Source organism: Patagioenas fasciata, unplaced genomic scaffold (genome assembly GCF_037038585.1).
Source record: "Patagioenas fasciata isolate bPatFas1 unplaced genomic scaffold, bPatFas1.hap1 Unplaced_236, whole genome shotgun sequence".
Classification (NCBI taxonomy): domain Eukaryota; kingdom Metazoa; phylum Chordata; class Aves; order Columbiformes; family Columbidae; genus Patagioenas; species Patagioenas fasciata.
The window spans coordinates 12,543-26,236 of NW_027288662.1; the positions used below are offsets into that span (position 1 = coordinate 12,543).

At 51.7% G+C, this 13,694-nt stretch overlaps 1 protein-coding gene across 1 annotated transcript; it reads right to left on the reverse strand.

The window, feature by feature from the left end:
* Positions 1 to 2,903: 2,903 nt before the first annotated feature.
* Positions 2,904 to 12,940, reverse strand: LOC139826807 (uncharacterized). Its single transcript, XM_071803199.1, has 10 exons — positions 12,923 to 12,940; positions 9,157 to 9,335; positions 8,824 to 8,839; positions 8,289 to 8,763; positions 7,933 to 8,016; positions 4,711 to 5,064; positions 4,376 to 4,471; positions 3,792 to 3,964; positions 3,305 to 3,405; positions 2,904 to 3,146 (listed from the first exon to the last, which is right to left on the reverse strand). Exons 1-10 carry the CDS (start codon positions 12,938 to 12,940, stop codon positions 3,023 to 3,025), a joined length of 1,620 nt encoding a protein of 539 aa, XP_071659300.1. The 3' UTR covers positions 2,904 to 3,022.
* Positions 12,941 to 13,694: the final 754 nt, after the last annotated feature.

Consider the following 13,694-nt stretch of genomic DNA (forward strand, 5'->3'; position numbering starts at 1 on the left):
CAGATATAAAATGGTTCTAATGGCTGTTTCTATGGCAACTAAAAATGAATAGCTCTGAAGGTGAACTCCTTAATTTTTTTTCAGCAGGGACGTTGCTGTCTCCTGATGCACACTCCAAACGATGCTCTCTGCCCCAAATCTGAGCGTGTAAAGGTTCGGTATTACCATCATGTAATTTCACACAGATGACCTGCAACAACTTCTATGGACAGGGCCCAGTCTCTGGTTGAGCCCCAGCTGCTCTGCCCTGAGCCGTAACCAGAGCCCTGACCCATTTCTTTTCTGAACTCTCCAACCAGTGGAGTGGGCCCAGCAGTGCCCACTCATCTTTTACCTATGCCAAACCCATTCTTTCAGGGTCTTTGAACTGAAAAATAAGCACATGAAAGAGTAATTGTGGTTTGGGCCCACAATGGCACTATGTGTGATCCATAGAAGACCAAGGGCCGGGTGGCTTGTTGGGGGGAAGAAGCCGTTCTCCAGAGGTGACCAGCTGGGAAGAGGGTATTCCTTCCGCACCGCTTGGCACTCTCTTAATTAGTAATAAAGTCATAACCCATGTAGACCATGGCAAACGCAGTCAGAGCACTGGTTTGGCTTGAAATTGCCATAGTAAAAAGCATAAAGCTGACATGAGGCCGTATGAGCCTTTGTGTGAGCAAACGGGAGTGGTGGGGGCCATGGTACGCAAGGGTTGGGGAAGGACAGGGTGACCTTTTTCTGCGGCAATTCTGGTGTATGCCACTTCAAAAAATCCCTGGAACTGTGGCCTTGCTTAGCACCTTAACCTGCCTGTTAGTTTGCTAAAGGTTGGAGGGGTTTTACATGGTTTTGTTGGCTTCGGTTTGGTCTGTTTGGGTTTTTTTGTTTGCTTCCAGAAGTTCTGGTGCTGTACGCAGTGGAAAATAGCCATTTTCCCAGCTGTGTGTGCTATAAATGTGTTGAACTAAGGACTTGCAGAGAAGAGTGCCTTCAAAAGTAAAGTGTTTTCACACAGGCTTACTAAAATGCCCTGTGTCAAACTCAGCTGGCTAATGCAAAATTAAATCCATAGGAAGCCACATCTGAGGCACAACTGCCTCGCACCAGACTTTATAGGAGATGACCTCTCAATTAACGTTGTCTGAAATATGAAGAGAAATCCAAGACTACAAATGCTCGCTCACTCTTTGGAGTGAAGATTTCTTTCTTTGCATTTAGAAAACGGAAGCCTGATACAGAGGCAGTGCTAGCACCTTTTTCTTCACAGTGCTATGTGATGTAGCTACATGTTTGCATCAAGGTAGAGGGTCTCTGGAAAATAGTAACTGCTGGTCTAACAAACATGTGCTATCAATGTCCTGTGACATAGCATGTTCTGACTCTGTTGCTGTAAGTCTGGATGTCCCTTCTGCTTATCAAAGAACGTCCTGTATTGGAAGGGAGCCCCAACGATCATCATGTCCAAATCCTGTCCCTGCACAGGACAACCCCACAGTTCACACCATGCATCTGAGGGCTTGTCCAGTCTCTTCTTGAACACTGCCAGGCTTGGGGCCATGACACCTCCCTGGGGAGCCTGTTCCAGTGCTCCACCACCCTCTGGGGGAAGAACCTTTTCCTAATGTTGAACCTAAACCTCCCCTGGCACATCTGCATGGCATTCCCTTGGGTCTCTGTATTCATACCTTTTATGAATAAATCTCTGAGTTCTCCAGGAAAATGCAACTAAGATGAAGGCTTTAGCTGACAGGCAAAATTCACTAAAAGAGAAACTTGTTTTTTAACAAAACCAGGAGACAGACCCACTGACAGGCCCATCTGCAGTTATCAGAGATGATCCTGTCCCCTCTCAGCACCCCACATCAGCTGCCTGCATCCCAGGGACTCAGCTGGAACCTGGGGATGCAGGTGGGAATGTGTGAGCATGTGCCTTGCCACAAGGGTCACTTGGGTGATGGGGATGCCCGCACCCCAACACCCAGAAGTGCTCACCGGCTCTGGTATGGGCAGGAGCCATTCAGCCAAACCCAGCCCTTCCCAGCGGAGGGCATGGAGAGGCCAATCCAGAAGTAGCAGGTGAGATTCTGGAGGATTTTACTTAGGAAATCCTGTACTGGAAGAGAGGGCAGGTGGTAATGCTGAAGTGTCACTGATGGCCATCTTCATCCCCATGTAGACCCATCCCAGGACCAAGCCCCACAGGTGTCCCCCACACTCTGACACCAGCAAAGGCCCTGCAGAGGTTTGGGCACAGGGCTGGTTGCTGACCCCATATTTTGGGGCAAGGCTCCACCCCTTCTCAGGTACCACCAGCCCCAGGCCTCAGTTTCCCTGTCCTGAGCAGCCCTTGGAGAAAGGATGAGTGGCATCACCCTGCTTCTCTCATCACACCCATTATCACCCCGCCTCCCATACTTTCTCTCTCTGACACCACTTTTGCAGGGGGAAACCAACAGACACAACCCGCCATTACCTGCATCCTGGAGAGAACCTGAGCTCCCCATTACTCCCCGCTTCCCCAAGACCATGTAACCATCCTCATCCTCCATGTCACAGAAGAACCAGGAAGGTACAGGGCTGAGGACATGGAGGGGCGAACAGGAAACCAAACCACTGATGACCACTCTCAAGGTATGACCTGTCAGCAGGGCCAGAGCTTCCTGCCACTATTGCAGCTACACAGCCCCAGTTGCCATGGAGAACAGCCCCAACACCTGGTAAAAGCCACAGGGGTGCTTTTCCTCTGGAGAAAGGAAAATGAAGGTACAGGCATGCTGCTTGCAAGGAAAAGGAGAAGTTAGGAAAAAAACTTCTTTCCCCCATCGTGGTTTAACCCGAACTGGCAATACAACCTCGACAGACACTCTCTCTTCCACCCCTCCAACAGGGCAGGGAATCAAAAGGAACAGGAGAAACTTGGATTGAGATAAATACAGTTTAAAAAACTAAAAATAGTAATACACCACTAGTAAATATAAATATAAAACTAGAAGCGGCAAAGTTGTGGAGTTCCCAGCACGGAGAAGGTCCTTTCTCCCCATCAACTATTTGACATCACAGCTTGGGCCTTGCTGCAGAGATAATGGTGGCTCCGGAAACAGTTTGAACTCCAGAGATAATGGTCATTCAGCAAGAAACAAGGCTCTCGGCCCTTCAAAGGGAACCTGCAAGAATAAGCAATGACACTGTCAGTACCCTTGGGGAAGCAGCTCTCCCCATAAGCACCTGGAGGGGACAAGGGCTGCCTGCAAGTGACAGTCCCTGTAACCAGGTCCCTGCCACCAGATGGTCTCCCGGGACCCTGGATTGCAATGGGACTCACGTGTCGTTGAAGCTGCTGCCGTCCACCCATTCCGGGCGCCCATCCTGTCTGCGCAGCCCAACCCAGTAATCAATGTTGCCCCTGAGGTGTGACAGAAACTCCTGGAGAGGAAAGAGAGAAGACAACAGTCAGGAGCTGCTGCTGCCCCAGAGTCCCTGTCCCGGCCCCATGTGAGGTCCCAGACAGCAGCACCTCCCACCCAACAGCTGCTCCACCAAGCTCCAGAGCTTCTGCAAGAGTTCCCCAGCCTGGCCAGATATGCTGGTCCTGCTCTGCTGGAGCTCTGCTGTGCTTGTGGTCCCCCTGGCCTCCATGCGGGAGGACACGCTCCCTGGGCTCCACACTGTACCCTGTGCCTCCCTCCCTCTGAGGCCACAGGCCAGAACTGCATCTCTGTCCCTAGAAGAACCTCCAGCCTCCCAGCACCAACCCTGAGGTCTGCACCCAACCCAGACCCCCCACATAGCCACAGCAGCCCCTCACTCACCATTTCCCACTTCCTCTTGATCACAGCCAGTGAAGCCCCCAGCGAGGAGCACCGCTCCTGGCTCCACTCCCAGCTCCCCTCTTCTCTCGAGAGGTAGTAGCAGACATTGCGGTAGCCAACCCAGTTGTCAGGACAGCACAGCCCCGCAGCTGCACTCGCTCCATCTCTTCCTGCTAGAGAGGGAAGTGGAAAAGGTCAGAGGACTCCACTCCACAGGGACCAGGGGACACAGCTCTATAGGGCAAGGAAGGGGGCAGTCCCAAACTCCCACCATGGGGATCCCTCATTTGCTGCCAGGGACCTACAGGGAGCAGCCACCCCAGAGGTTAACAGCCTGCCCCAGGGCACAGCTGGGGGTGTCCCTGCCCCTCCCCAGGACCCCTGGGACAGGGCAAGGGAACAGCAAGCCTGAGGCTCTGGCACAGCCAGCCTGAGGGTCTGACCCGACCACGCTCCCCTCCACCAGCCTTAACCTCACACAGCAACACCAGCTCCAGCCCAGAGGGGAAGGGGCCACATCCAGCCTGGCAGCACACACGGCTCTGTGCTGAGGGGCTGCACAGAGGCAGCTGCTGATCCCTTACCTGACAGCACAGCAACAGCCACTGCCAAAGCCAGGACCAAAGCCACGAGCACAGCCAGCACCACAACATACACTGGATGGAGCGTGCACCACTTGTCTGGAGGAGGAAAAAAGCACCAGCAGTGAGGAACCGTGCTGTCCCAGATCTGACTTGGCCCTCACATCCCCACCATCCCCAACACCAGCTGCCTAGGGAGGCAGAAGGCACCCGCCCCAGGGGACAACCAGCCACAGGACAGCTGCCAGAGGGATAGATATGTGGTGAGGGCTGCTACAGGTTACTTGATAAGGGCCTGTACTCACCCAGAGCCCTGCACACCCTTCTGCCTGCATTACCTGGCATCTCTTGGTGAACGGACGCCCCTTCGCCCTGGGAACCCAAGGCCTCCTTCAGTTCTTCCTGGGAGGAAGCATGGTCTTGTGTCCAAGGCATCATAACTGATGGCAAAACCTCTTTCCAGTCAAGCTTGGACACAGTTCTATGACCACTGTCGTTATCCTTGTCTTGGTGGATTGCAGAGAACACAATGATGATGCAGTAGATCCAGATGTCTAACTCTGCATATCTAGCAGGGCCACAAATATCAGCCACAGCCAGTCCTGGATGACTCACCGGTTCAAGAAGGTGTTGCCTGCACAACCCTACTCTGTCTCTGCTCTGCCTGTGACACTGCAGACAGTTCCCAGCACCTGGAGATATAAACAGAGTCAGTGATCTGAGGGACCAGCCCTTGAACCCCAGATCGGCCACAAGGCACTCACTGGCTGGGAGCAGCCCCCTTCCCACCGCTCACCCTCCCTGTACCACCACCGGCAGCAGCGCCCCTGCATGGGAAAGCGGGCTCCAGGGCTGAGCCCTCTTCTGTAATGGTTCCCAATATGAAGTAGTTCATCACAGTTCCCTTCTCGGCCCAGCTGGAAGGACAGTGGCAACAGTGGGGGCCCACAAACAGCCGCTCCTCTATCGGCACTAAGAGGAAGAAAACGCCACCCTACATGGAGGAAAGGGAGCGCCAAGAGAGAAGAGGGAGGAAGGGAGGGAAGCACAGGGCTGCTTGCAGTGCGAGTGGGAAAAGTGGGGAGAAAGTTTTACGGTGTACTTATACCACAAAGAAACAATTCTGACAACAACCAGTAAAACAATTAACTCGCATTCCTGACAAGCTGCTTGATTTTCAGAGGGACAATACACAGAAGCATACAATATGTACTGTAAAACTCACAAATAACACATTGAAAGCAAACATTAGCATTCTCTACTGCTAATTTCAACACCAGTGCTTCCTTAGCTTCTAAGTTTTCAACCTGCTTATTGATGGCCTCTTGAAGATGGTCAATGAATTGCATGTAATTCTCACTGGGACCCTGATAGTAGTTATAAAAGATTTGGCTGCTTTGTTGGTTTCAGATACCTCTACTGTAGCTTGATATGCAAGATCTGCTGACTGCCTCAGGATTTCAGAAACTAATAGCGCCTGTAATTGTGGTGTGTTAGTTAGTGTCTGTTCCAAGAGCTGTGGGATACCTGCCCCTTTCAACGAGTCCCCATCGTTCCGCCCTAAATGATCTAGAGCTGTTACATTGCATAGGTCTAATTTTGCTTGAGTCTTTCATAGTTTTTATCTGATCTTGGGGCAATACGTACACATACTCGTTTTCCTGTTAGGTTTAAAAAAAAAAAAATAGCTGCAAACCCCCATCCTCATCCAAGTCATCAGATAACGCAGACTTGAATGGTGCTGGAGAATCGTTGGTAACAGGGGCTTCGGAACAGTGAACAGTCTTGCCAATACTTTCTAGCATCACAATTATCCGTATTACCTGAGTCCCCAGGCGCACCATCATCAAGACCGTATTACCGACTGCTGGATTCACTCGCTATTAGCTGATCTAATCTGTCACACAGTTCTGTTGTCCAGTTCTTATCCAGTGACTCCTTCTGCTCTCTCGTGGAAGTTGGAGGGTTAAAAGACGTTAAAGGCAGATACAAATTGGTAAAAGGACTGATAGTACACTTGTTAACGACTTTAGTATTCTCAGCTTTCACAGGTTCTTTGGGCAAGTTGTCTGACTCCAATCCTCTGGACTTGCTGTTCTCACCACGGTTGGGAAACGGTACAGGAGGCCACCCGCTCGGCATTTTTCCTCCCCTCGCCCCGGAGTGCTGAACTGTCGGGGGTGCCGAAAGCACAGCAGGGGATGGAATAGGGAGGGTATCAAAGACACGAACCGGGTAAACTTCACAGCGGCTTTCAGGGTACTTATCAGGCTGCAACGCTGCAAAAATTCCGGCAGACCGTTCAGCCTTAGGATCTTTTAAGGTAGAGATTATAAACTTCCATGTAGTTACTGATGATTTAGCTTCTTTATCTCCATTGCTGACTTTATCTCATGATTTCTGCCCTATATCATCAAAAAGTTCAAGTTTTGAGTCACTAATGCTCGTAACAGCCTTTTCAGATTTTAATTGCTTCACTGCAGTAATTATCAGTTTCCAGGTGGTTACAAGGCCGAGAATATATTTTTCACTGTGACTAATTGCCTTCCACAACACAGTTCCCACTTTTTCCCGAGTCTCTGTTTGAAAAACTCCTAACAGGTCAGCAGGAAACCCATTGCCTCTGCACCAAATTAATAGTCTTTTGAGGTTACTCACCTCACACTTCACCCCTCTCTTAGAGAGAATATGCGAGAGGAGCCGCAGTATTTCTTCTTCTTCTTGAAAAATATTCTGCCCCATCTCCTCTCACCCCCAGCTGCTCATCGCTTTGGGTGTCCGTTGCAATGATATCGGATCCTTTATCCCTCCTCTGTCACTTCTGTAGCGATCAATCAGGAGTCGCGCAGCCCGCAGACTGCGTCGCAGTCACGGTCCAGCTGAGCCGTTCCAGCTGGGGCTCGCTTCCCACAGCAGTCGTCCCCCTTCTGTAAACTCTCCTTATGGATCACGTCGGAATCACCACTTGCGAGAGCGAAAACTCATGGACTCCACACAATCCAATATGAATTCAAGCGAAGCCATTTATTACAGAAACAAGCCTCCTTATATATGCAGTTATTTCCTGATCACGCGTCCACGCTCCAAGCATGCATTAGCTGATTGGATATTGTCCATGTTCATGAGCTGTCCAAGCCTATCCACACAACAACCTCAAGAAAATCCCTCAGATCTCCCACAGTTCACAACACCGACTGGCTCATCACAGTTCCCTTCTCTGCCCAGCTGGAAGAACAGCGGCAACGGAGGGGGGGCGGGGCGGGCACAAAGAGCCGCTCCTCCGTCGGCACTAAGGGGAAGAAAACGCCATCCTACACGGAGGAAAGGGAGCGCCAAGAGGGGAGCGAGAACGTCAAAGCCCTTCCCCCGCAGCGCACCGCCCTACCGGGAACACGGAGAAATGGGAGAAAAGCACAGAGGAGAAGGAGCGCCAAGCACCGCACCAGCCCCGGCAGCGGCAGGCGCGCAGCCAGCGGCGACTCGGCCCGCCCCGCGCCGCCAGCAGCAGCACCGGCCTCTCCCCGCGCCGCAGTGAGCGACCGAACCCGAGCAGCACCTACCGGAGATCCGCACCGGCGGCGCACTTCCACACACCACCACGCTCCACAGCCACACGCACATCAGATGCTTTAGTGCTGTTCTCGCTTTTATAGGGCTCGTGCTGGAGGGGCCGCCCACGGAAATTCCGCCCCCTCACGTGGTTTTCCCCATTTTTGGGCAGAAACCAAATAACGGGGTGGTGGATAGGGAGATCCCCTTCCTTCAGCAGTGTATCAGTCGGCCTTTAGAGTACGAAGGCATATTAGCTTTATCAATATGTATTAGTTCACATTTTATGCTGCCACGCAATGGGGTAGCATTGCTCGCTCGTCGTCGTCGTCGTCGTCGCCCCGACCCGCCCGCTCGTCGTCTCGACCCGCCCGCTCGTCGTCGTCCTCGCCGCGACCCGCCCGTTCGTCGTCGCCCCGACCCGCCCGCTCGTCGTCGTCGTCGCCGCGACCCGCTCGCTCGTCGTCGTCGCCCCGACCCGCCCGCTCGTCGTCGTCGTCGTCGCCCCGACCCGCCCGCTCTTCGTCGTCGTTGTCGCCGCGACCCGCCCGCTCGTCGTCGTCGTCCTCGCCGCGACCCGCCCGCTCGTCGTCGTCGTCCTCGCCGCGACCCGCCCGCTCTTCGTCGTCGTTGTCGCCGCGACCCGCCCGCTCGTCGTCGTTGTCGCCGCGACCCGCTCGCTCGTTGTCGTCGCCCTGACCCGCCCGCTCGTCGTCGTCGTTGTCCCGACCCGCTCGCTCGTCGTCGTCGTCGTCGCCGCAACCCGCCCGCTCGTCGTCGTCGCCTTCGACCCAGCCCGGCCTCTCCTCTCCCTCTCCTCTCTCCACCACCCTGCACGCACCCTGCCCAGACCGGCCACAAGGCATTCAGCGGCTGGCAGCATCCCCCTTCCCTCCGCTCACCCTCCCTGTACCACCACTGGGAGGACAGGGGCAACGCGGGGGGGAAGGGTAGGGGGGGCACAAACAACCGCTTCTCCGTCGGCACCAGGGGGAAGAAAACGCCATTCCCCACGGAGGAAAAGGGAGGGCCAAGAGGAGAGCGAGCCCGTCATGGTCCTTTCCCCGCAGCGCCCACCACTGCGCTGGGCAGCGCACCGCCCGACCGGCAGCACGGAGGAGAAGGAGCGCCAAGCACCGCGCCCGACCCGCCCCTGCCTCTCCTCGCACCGACAGCACTGGCCAAGCGCCTCAGTGAGCGACCGAACCCGAGTAGCACCGACCGGAGGTCCGCACCCGCGTTCCGCTTCTGCACAGACACCAGCACGCTCCACAGCACCACGCAAGTCAGCGGATTTTATGCTGTTCCCGCCCTCATAGAGACTTGCACAGCCCGCCCAGCGCTCCGGCCAATCAGCATAAATCAGCAGGACTCCTAGAGTTTTTGCCTCAGATTTTTCCGGGTTCTGCTTGAGCTGGCGGGGAAAAGGGGAGTCGTTATGAAAATCCCCTTCCCTCACCTCTATATCAGTCGGCCTTTAGAGTTCCAAAGCGTATTACCTTTGTCAATACGTATTATTTCACGTTTTGTGCTGCCATGCAATGGGGTAGCAGATTTGTCCTGGAGATTCTGGTATTTATTAAAGAAAGTTGAAGAGTGGCACATCCCTGGAAATAAGAGCTGTGCTCTCAGGAGTTTGGAGCTGCACATGGAGGATAAAGGATCCACCTGTGCAACTACGTGTCCCCACCTGCTGGGCAGCAGGGGAGTTCAAAGGTAACTCAGAGGTGTTGGGTTACCACTGTGCGTATGTCCACTTGGTCTCCGGGTAAAGAGGAGGTTTTTTTGTGCCGTGGTGGTGAGTTCTTTCTGATTGCATCATGCAATTGGATTAATAGGATTGTATCATGCAAGCAGGTCGTATCTACTCAGCGAAAAATCTTCCTGGACAAATAAATTCAGTTAAATCAGACTGGGGTGGTGGGGAAGGGTGTGTATCCATCAGGTCTTCTGATATGCCTTCGAAATGCTGCTGGCCTTGTTGAGAATTAATTACAGCAAGATGGAGCCCAGGCACATGGGGATCAACAGACAAGCAGTGAGAATATACATAAATAGGGTGACTTTGCGAGGTAATTCTTTGTGTGGGTGTTATTCGTGAGTGACACTGTTGTGGTAGCTCAATCCTTACAGGATGTCAAAAAAAATGCTGTAAAAACAAATTTGAGAGTGCCAGCTTGCCTGACGTAAACTCACACACAGGAAAAACTTTCCTTATTTTCCAGCCTCTCTCCTTGGCACAGCTCCAATGTGCATTGTGTTGAGAGTGTTGGACAATTTCCACACTGGATCTAGAAATGCGGACAATCTCGGCAACATCCCGCAGTCTCTGCCTGTGCTGAGAGCAGGATTCTACTGATCTGTGGGGGACTACGGTGGGTCCGTGGATTCCCTGACGGAGGGCATGGGAACAGACATTAGCCTTGAAGATATGAAGGCCTACCTGTGCGTAAAGGAGTATCCGGAGATGTTAAGGATGTACCCGTGAGAGAGAAGGGAGTAGAAGAGTAACACTGATGATAGCAAAATTAGCCAATGAGATGTTACTGCTGTAACTTGTAACCAATAGCGAAGAGACACATGAATTGGTGAAACTGTATGAAAATGCACTTGTGGCAGTAAATGGCATCTCCTACTTTCATCCTGGAAGAACTTGGTCCATGTCGTTTGTCCGTCTCAGCCACGACATATGGTGACCCCGACGTGATCCTGCCTGAAGAGGATCTCGCATGAAGAGGAGACAGCATGAAGCTGTGACAGCCAAAGAAGAGCTGTGGAGACGGAGCCCGGTACAGCTGATAGAGCAGCCGAGGAGAGCTGCCGAAGATCCGGATCATTGAAAAGACACCACACTAAGAGTTGGTGAGCTACCGAGAACAGGGTGGGGGTGGAACTTATCTAAAGAAGAGGGTATTATATTATCTACATGAAAGTTGCTTCTGAAGAAGCAGGGTATTAGCCCTCTGGAACTGATTTTACAAAGGAAGGACTGTGTTACTATGGGGCAAAGCACTAGTGAAAGATGCAAAGAAACAACTGAACTGTTAACAACATGTCACTTGTTGCTAGAGACTTTCAGAGGATTAAAAGAGCAACGGGAACATGCAGAAATAGCAGGGAGGGATGGTCTTCCTGGCTCTCCTGGGCCAGATTCGGAGGAAAAGGCAAGATTAAGTACTACTCCGACCTCCCCTGTTACTAACGATTCGTCAACACCACCCAAGTCCATATTACCTGCTACGGATAAGGATCTGCAACACTTTCTTGGAAAGTTAAAAGGAATAGAGGAGGAGCGTACGTGTGGCCCCGAGATCAGATAAAAGCTATGAAAGACTCACATAAAAAAACCAGCGTTGGGTTATATATGATCTCGGGAGGGGCCCTCGGAGCACCAGTCAGAGCAGCGCGTTCAAACGACTGCTCCGCTGTCATTAATCACGGCTAAAACGTCTGCTCCACCATCATCAATCGCGGTTCCGCCGTCTGCGTCACCGCCATTAATCGCAGTTCAACCTTCTGCCCCGCCGCTATCAGTCGCAGAAGGAAAATAGCTGGTATTAGTCATCTTTTGCCCAGAGTTGTCTTTGTGTAGGTATTCAGTTTTTCTGGGCTCATACCTGTGGCCATAGTGTTCCTTTTCTCCCCCTCTCCCCCCCATAACTGTCCATCAGCCTGTTAATTCTCCTGGTTCAGCTGCTCACTCTGTGGTTCAGAGCCAGGTTGAAAATTAGAGGTAATCAGAAGATCATTTGTAAATGGCATGAATATCCCAGCCCTCAAGGCAGGAAGGTATATTAGAGGTGAGTGTAGTGCAAGAGGTGATAATAAATTCAGGTGCCCCGTTTGAATCCATTTCTGTATGAGCTGTTAATCAGAAGGCTCAGTTACCTCCAGAAAAAGTATAAAAGTGGATCGTCAGCTTTAAATCACACACTTTTTTAATGGCTTCGCTGTCTCTTTGCTTACAAACCTCTCTCTTAAAATTCTGCAGTTAATCTCCTCTTCTGAAATGACTGAAGCCTCCTAGACGTGTTAAACGCATCAAACATATGTTTCTGAATGGGCTATATGCTTATACAAACAAAGGAACAACTCTCCCAAGATCTCTTTCAGATGGTTTTGATGTTTTGAAGAATGTAAGCTCTGGGATAACAGAATTGCATGGGGTCTTGTTAATTTTCTTTTTCCTTTCGGATTTCTGTCTACTTTTGATATCAGGAATCACTCCGAATTTGAAAAAAATCTTCACTATTCATTCACATATTGCACCTACCGGAGCACTGTGTGTGGGAACAGCAGGACTTGACATTCCAGCTAAAGGGCCTTGGGCAGGTTATACAGAAGATTTTTATGAGTGTAAGGAGCGATAGCCCAGGCCGGTGAGAATGATATCTCAGGCCAGAGAAGTGCCCCCATGTGTATGATGTGTGAGTGTTGGGCCTGGGTGTGTGAATGAGTGGGTCGGAATGCTGCCCACAAGATGTGCATGGGAACGTGACTGAAAACAGACACAACGTGAGTGTGGTGCATTTGGGTAACTTTTTTTTTTGAAAAAACATCCTGTCTAATCTCTTGGTCCAGACCCATGTCTATAAACCTATAAATTGAGAACTGTTAGTAAAAGTCAGCTCAGCTCAGCCTGGCTCAGCTCTCTCCGCTCTTGCTACGAACAAGAGCTCTGTGGGTCTCTGTCTGCACCTGGATGTGTTGCTCCTCATCGCCGCACTCTGAGCCCAGGCAGGTACAACACTGTTCTCCAGGCTTCCTCAAGAGAAGCTCCCTCCATTCACGTTCAGGTTTGGGTTTTTTTTAAACTTCTGCACTTGCAGATTTTAGGAGTGGCAATATCTATGGTTACAGTGTTACAAATGAGCAGAATTTGTCTGTAACTGGAAAGCAATCTTATTCAGCATGCCAACCCCTTTCACGCCGCTCCTTGGCTGTGTCTAACGCAGCTCCCCTTCTTGCTCCTGAGGACTGTCCCAGCAAGGAAGTTCTCACCTGCAGCACCTTGTCCATGTCTGCATTGCGTCCACACAGGCCGTGTGTGTGTCTTGGGCCATTTTCTGCTACTATGCTGGAGAAAAAAGAGATGGGGGGAGTGGAAAGGAGATGCAGGAACCATATCTGTATCTGGAAGGAAAGAGGTTTGGGGCAGTGGGTAGGACTTGGCTGAAAGCATGAAGGGGAGGAAGGAGGCTCTGCAGATGCAGAGGTACACAGTCCTATAGAAATACCTGTGCCACCTGGGTGTATAGGCGGCTGAACATGAGCCAGCAGTGTGCCCAGGTGGCCAAAAAGGCCAACAGCATCCTGGCTTGTATCAGCAATAGTGTGGCCAGCAGGAGTAGGGAAGTGATCGTGTCCCTGTACTTGGCACTGCTGAGGCCCCACCTTGAATTCTGTGTTCAGTTTTGGGCCGCTCACTACAAGAAAGACATGGAGGTGCTGGAGAGAGTTCAGAGAAGGGCAATGAAGCTGGTGAAGGGTTTAGAGCACAAGAATTACAAGGGGTGGCTGAGGGAAGTGGGGCTGTTTAGCCTGGAATAAAGGAGGCTGAGGGGAAACCTGATCGCTGTCTATGACTACCTGAAAGGAGGCTGGGAGGTTGTAGCATGGAGGGTGTTGGTCTCTTCTCCCAAGTAGCAAATGATAAGACGAGAGGAAAGGGCCTCAAGTTGCACCAGAGAAGGTACAGTTTGGATATTAGGAAAAATGTCTTCATTGAAAGGATTGTGAAGAAATGGAACAGGCTGCCTAGGGAAGTGGTGGA

Bases quoted from the DNA above. Each gene is read 5' to 3' on its own strand.
- LOC139826807 (XM_071803199.1), bottom strand. The intron at 5,065-7,932 runs GTAGGTGCTGCT...TTATATCTCCAG, and splicing joins GCCGCCGGTGCGGATCTCCG to GTGCTGGGAACTGTCTGCAG. The intron at 3,147-3,304 runs GTGAGTCCCATT...TTATTCTTGCAG, and splicing joins GGCAGCAGCTTCAACGACAC to GTTCCCTTTGAAGGGCCGAG.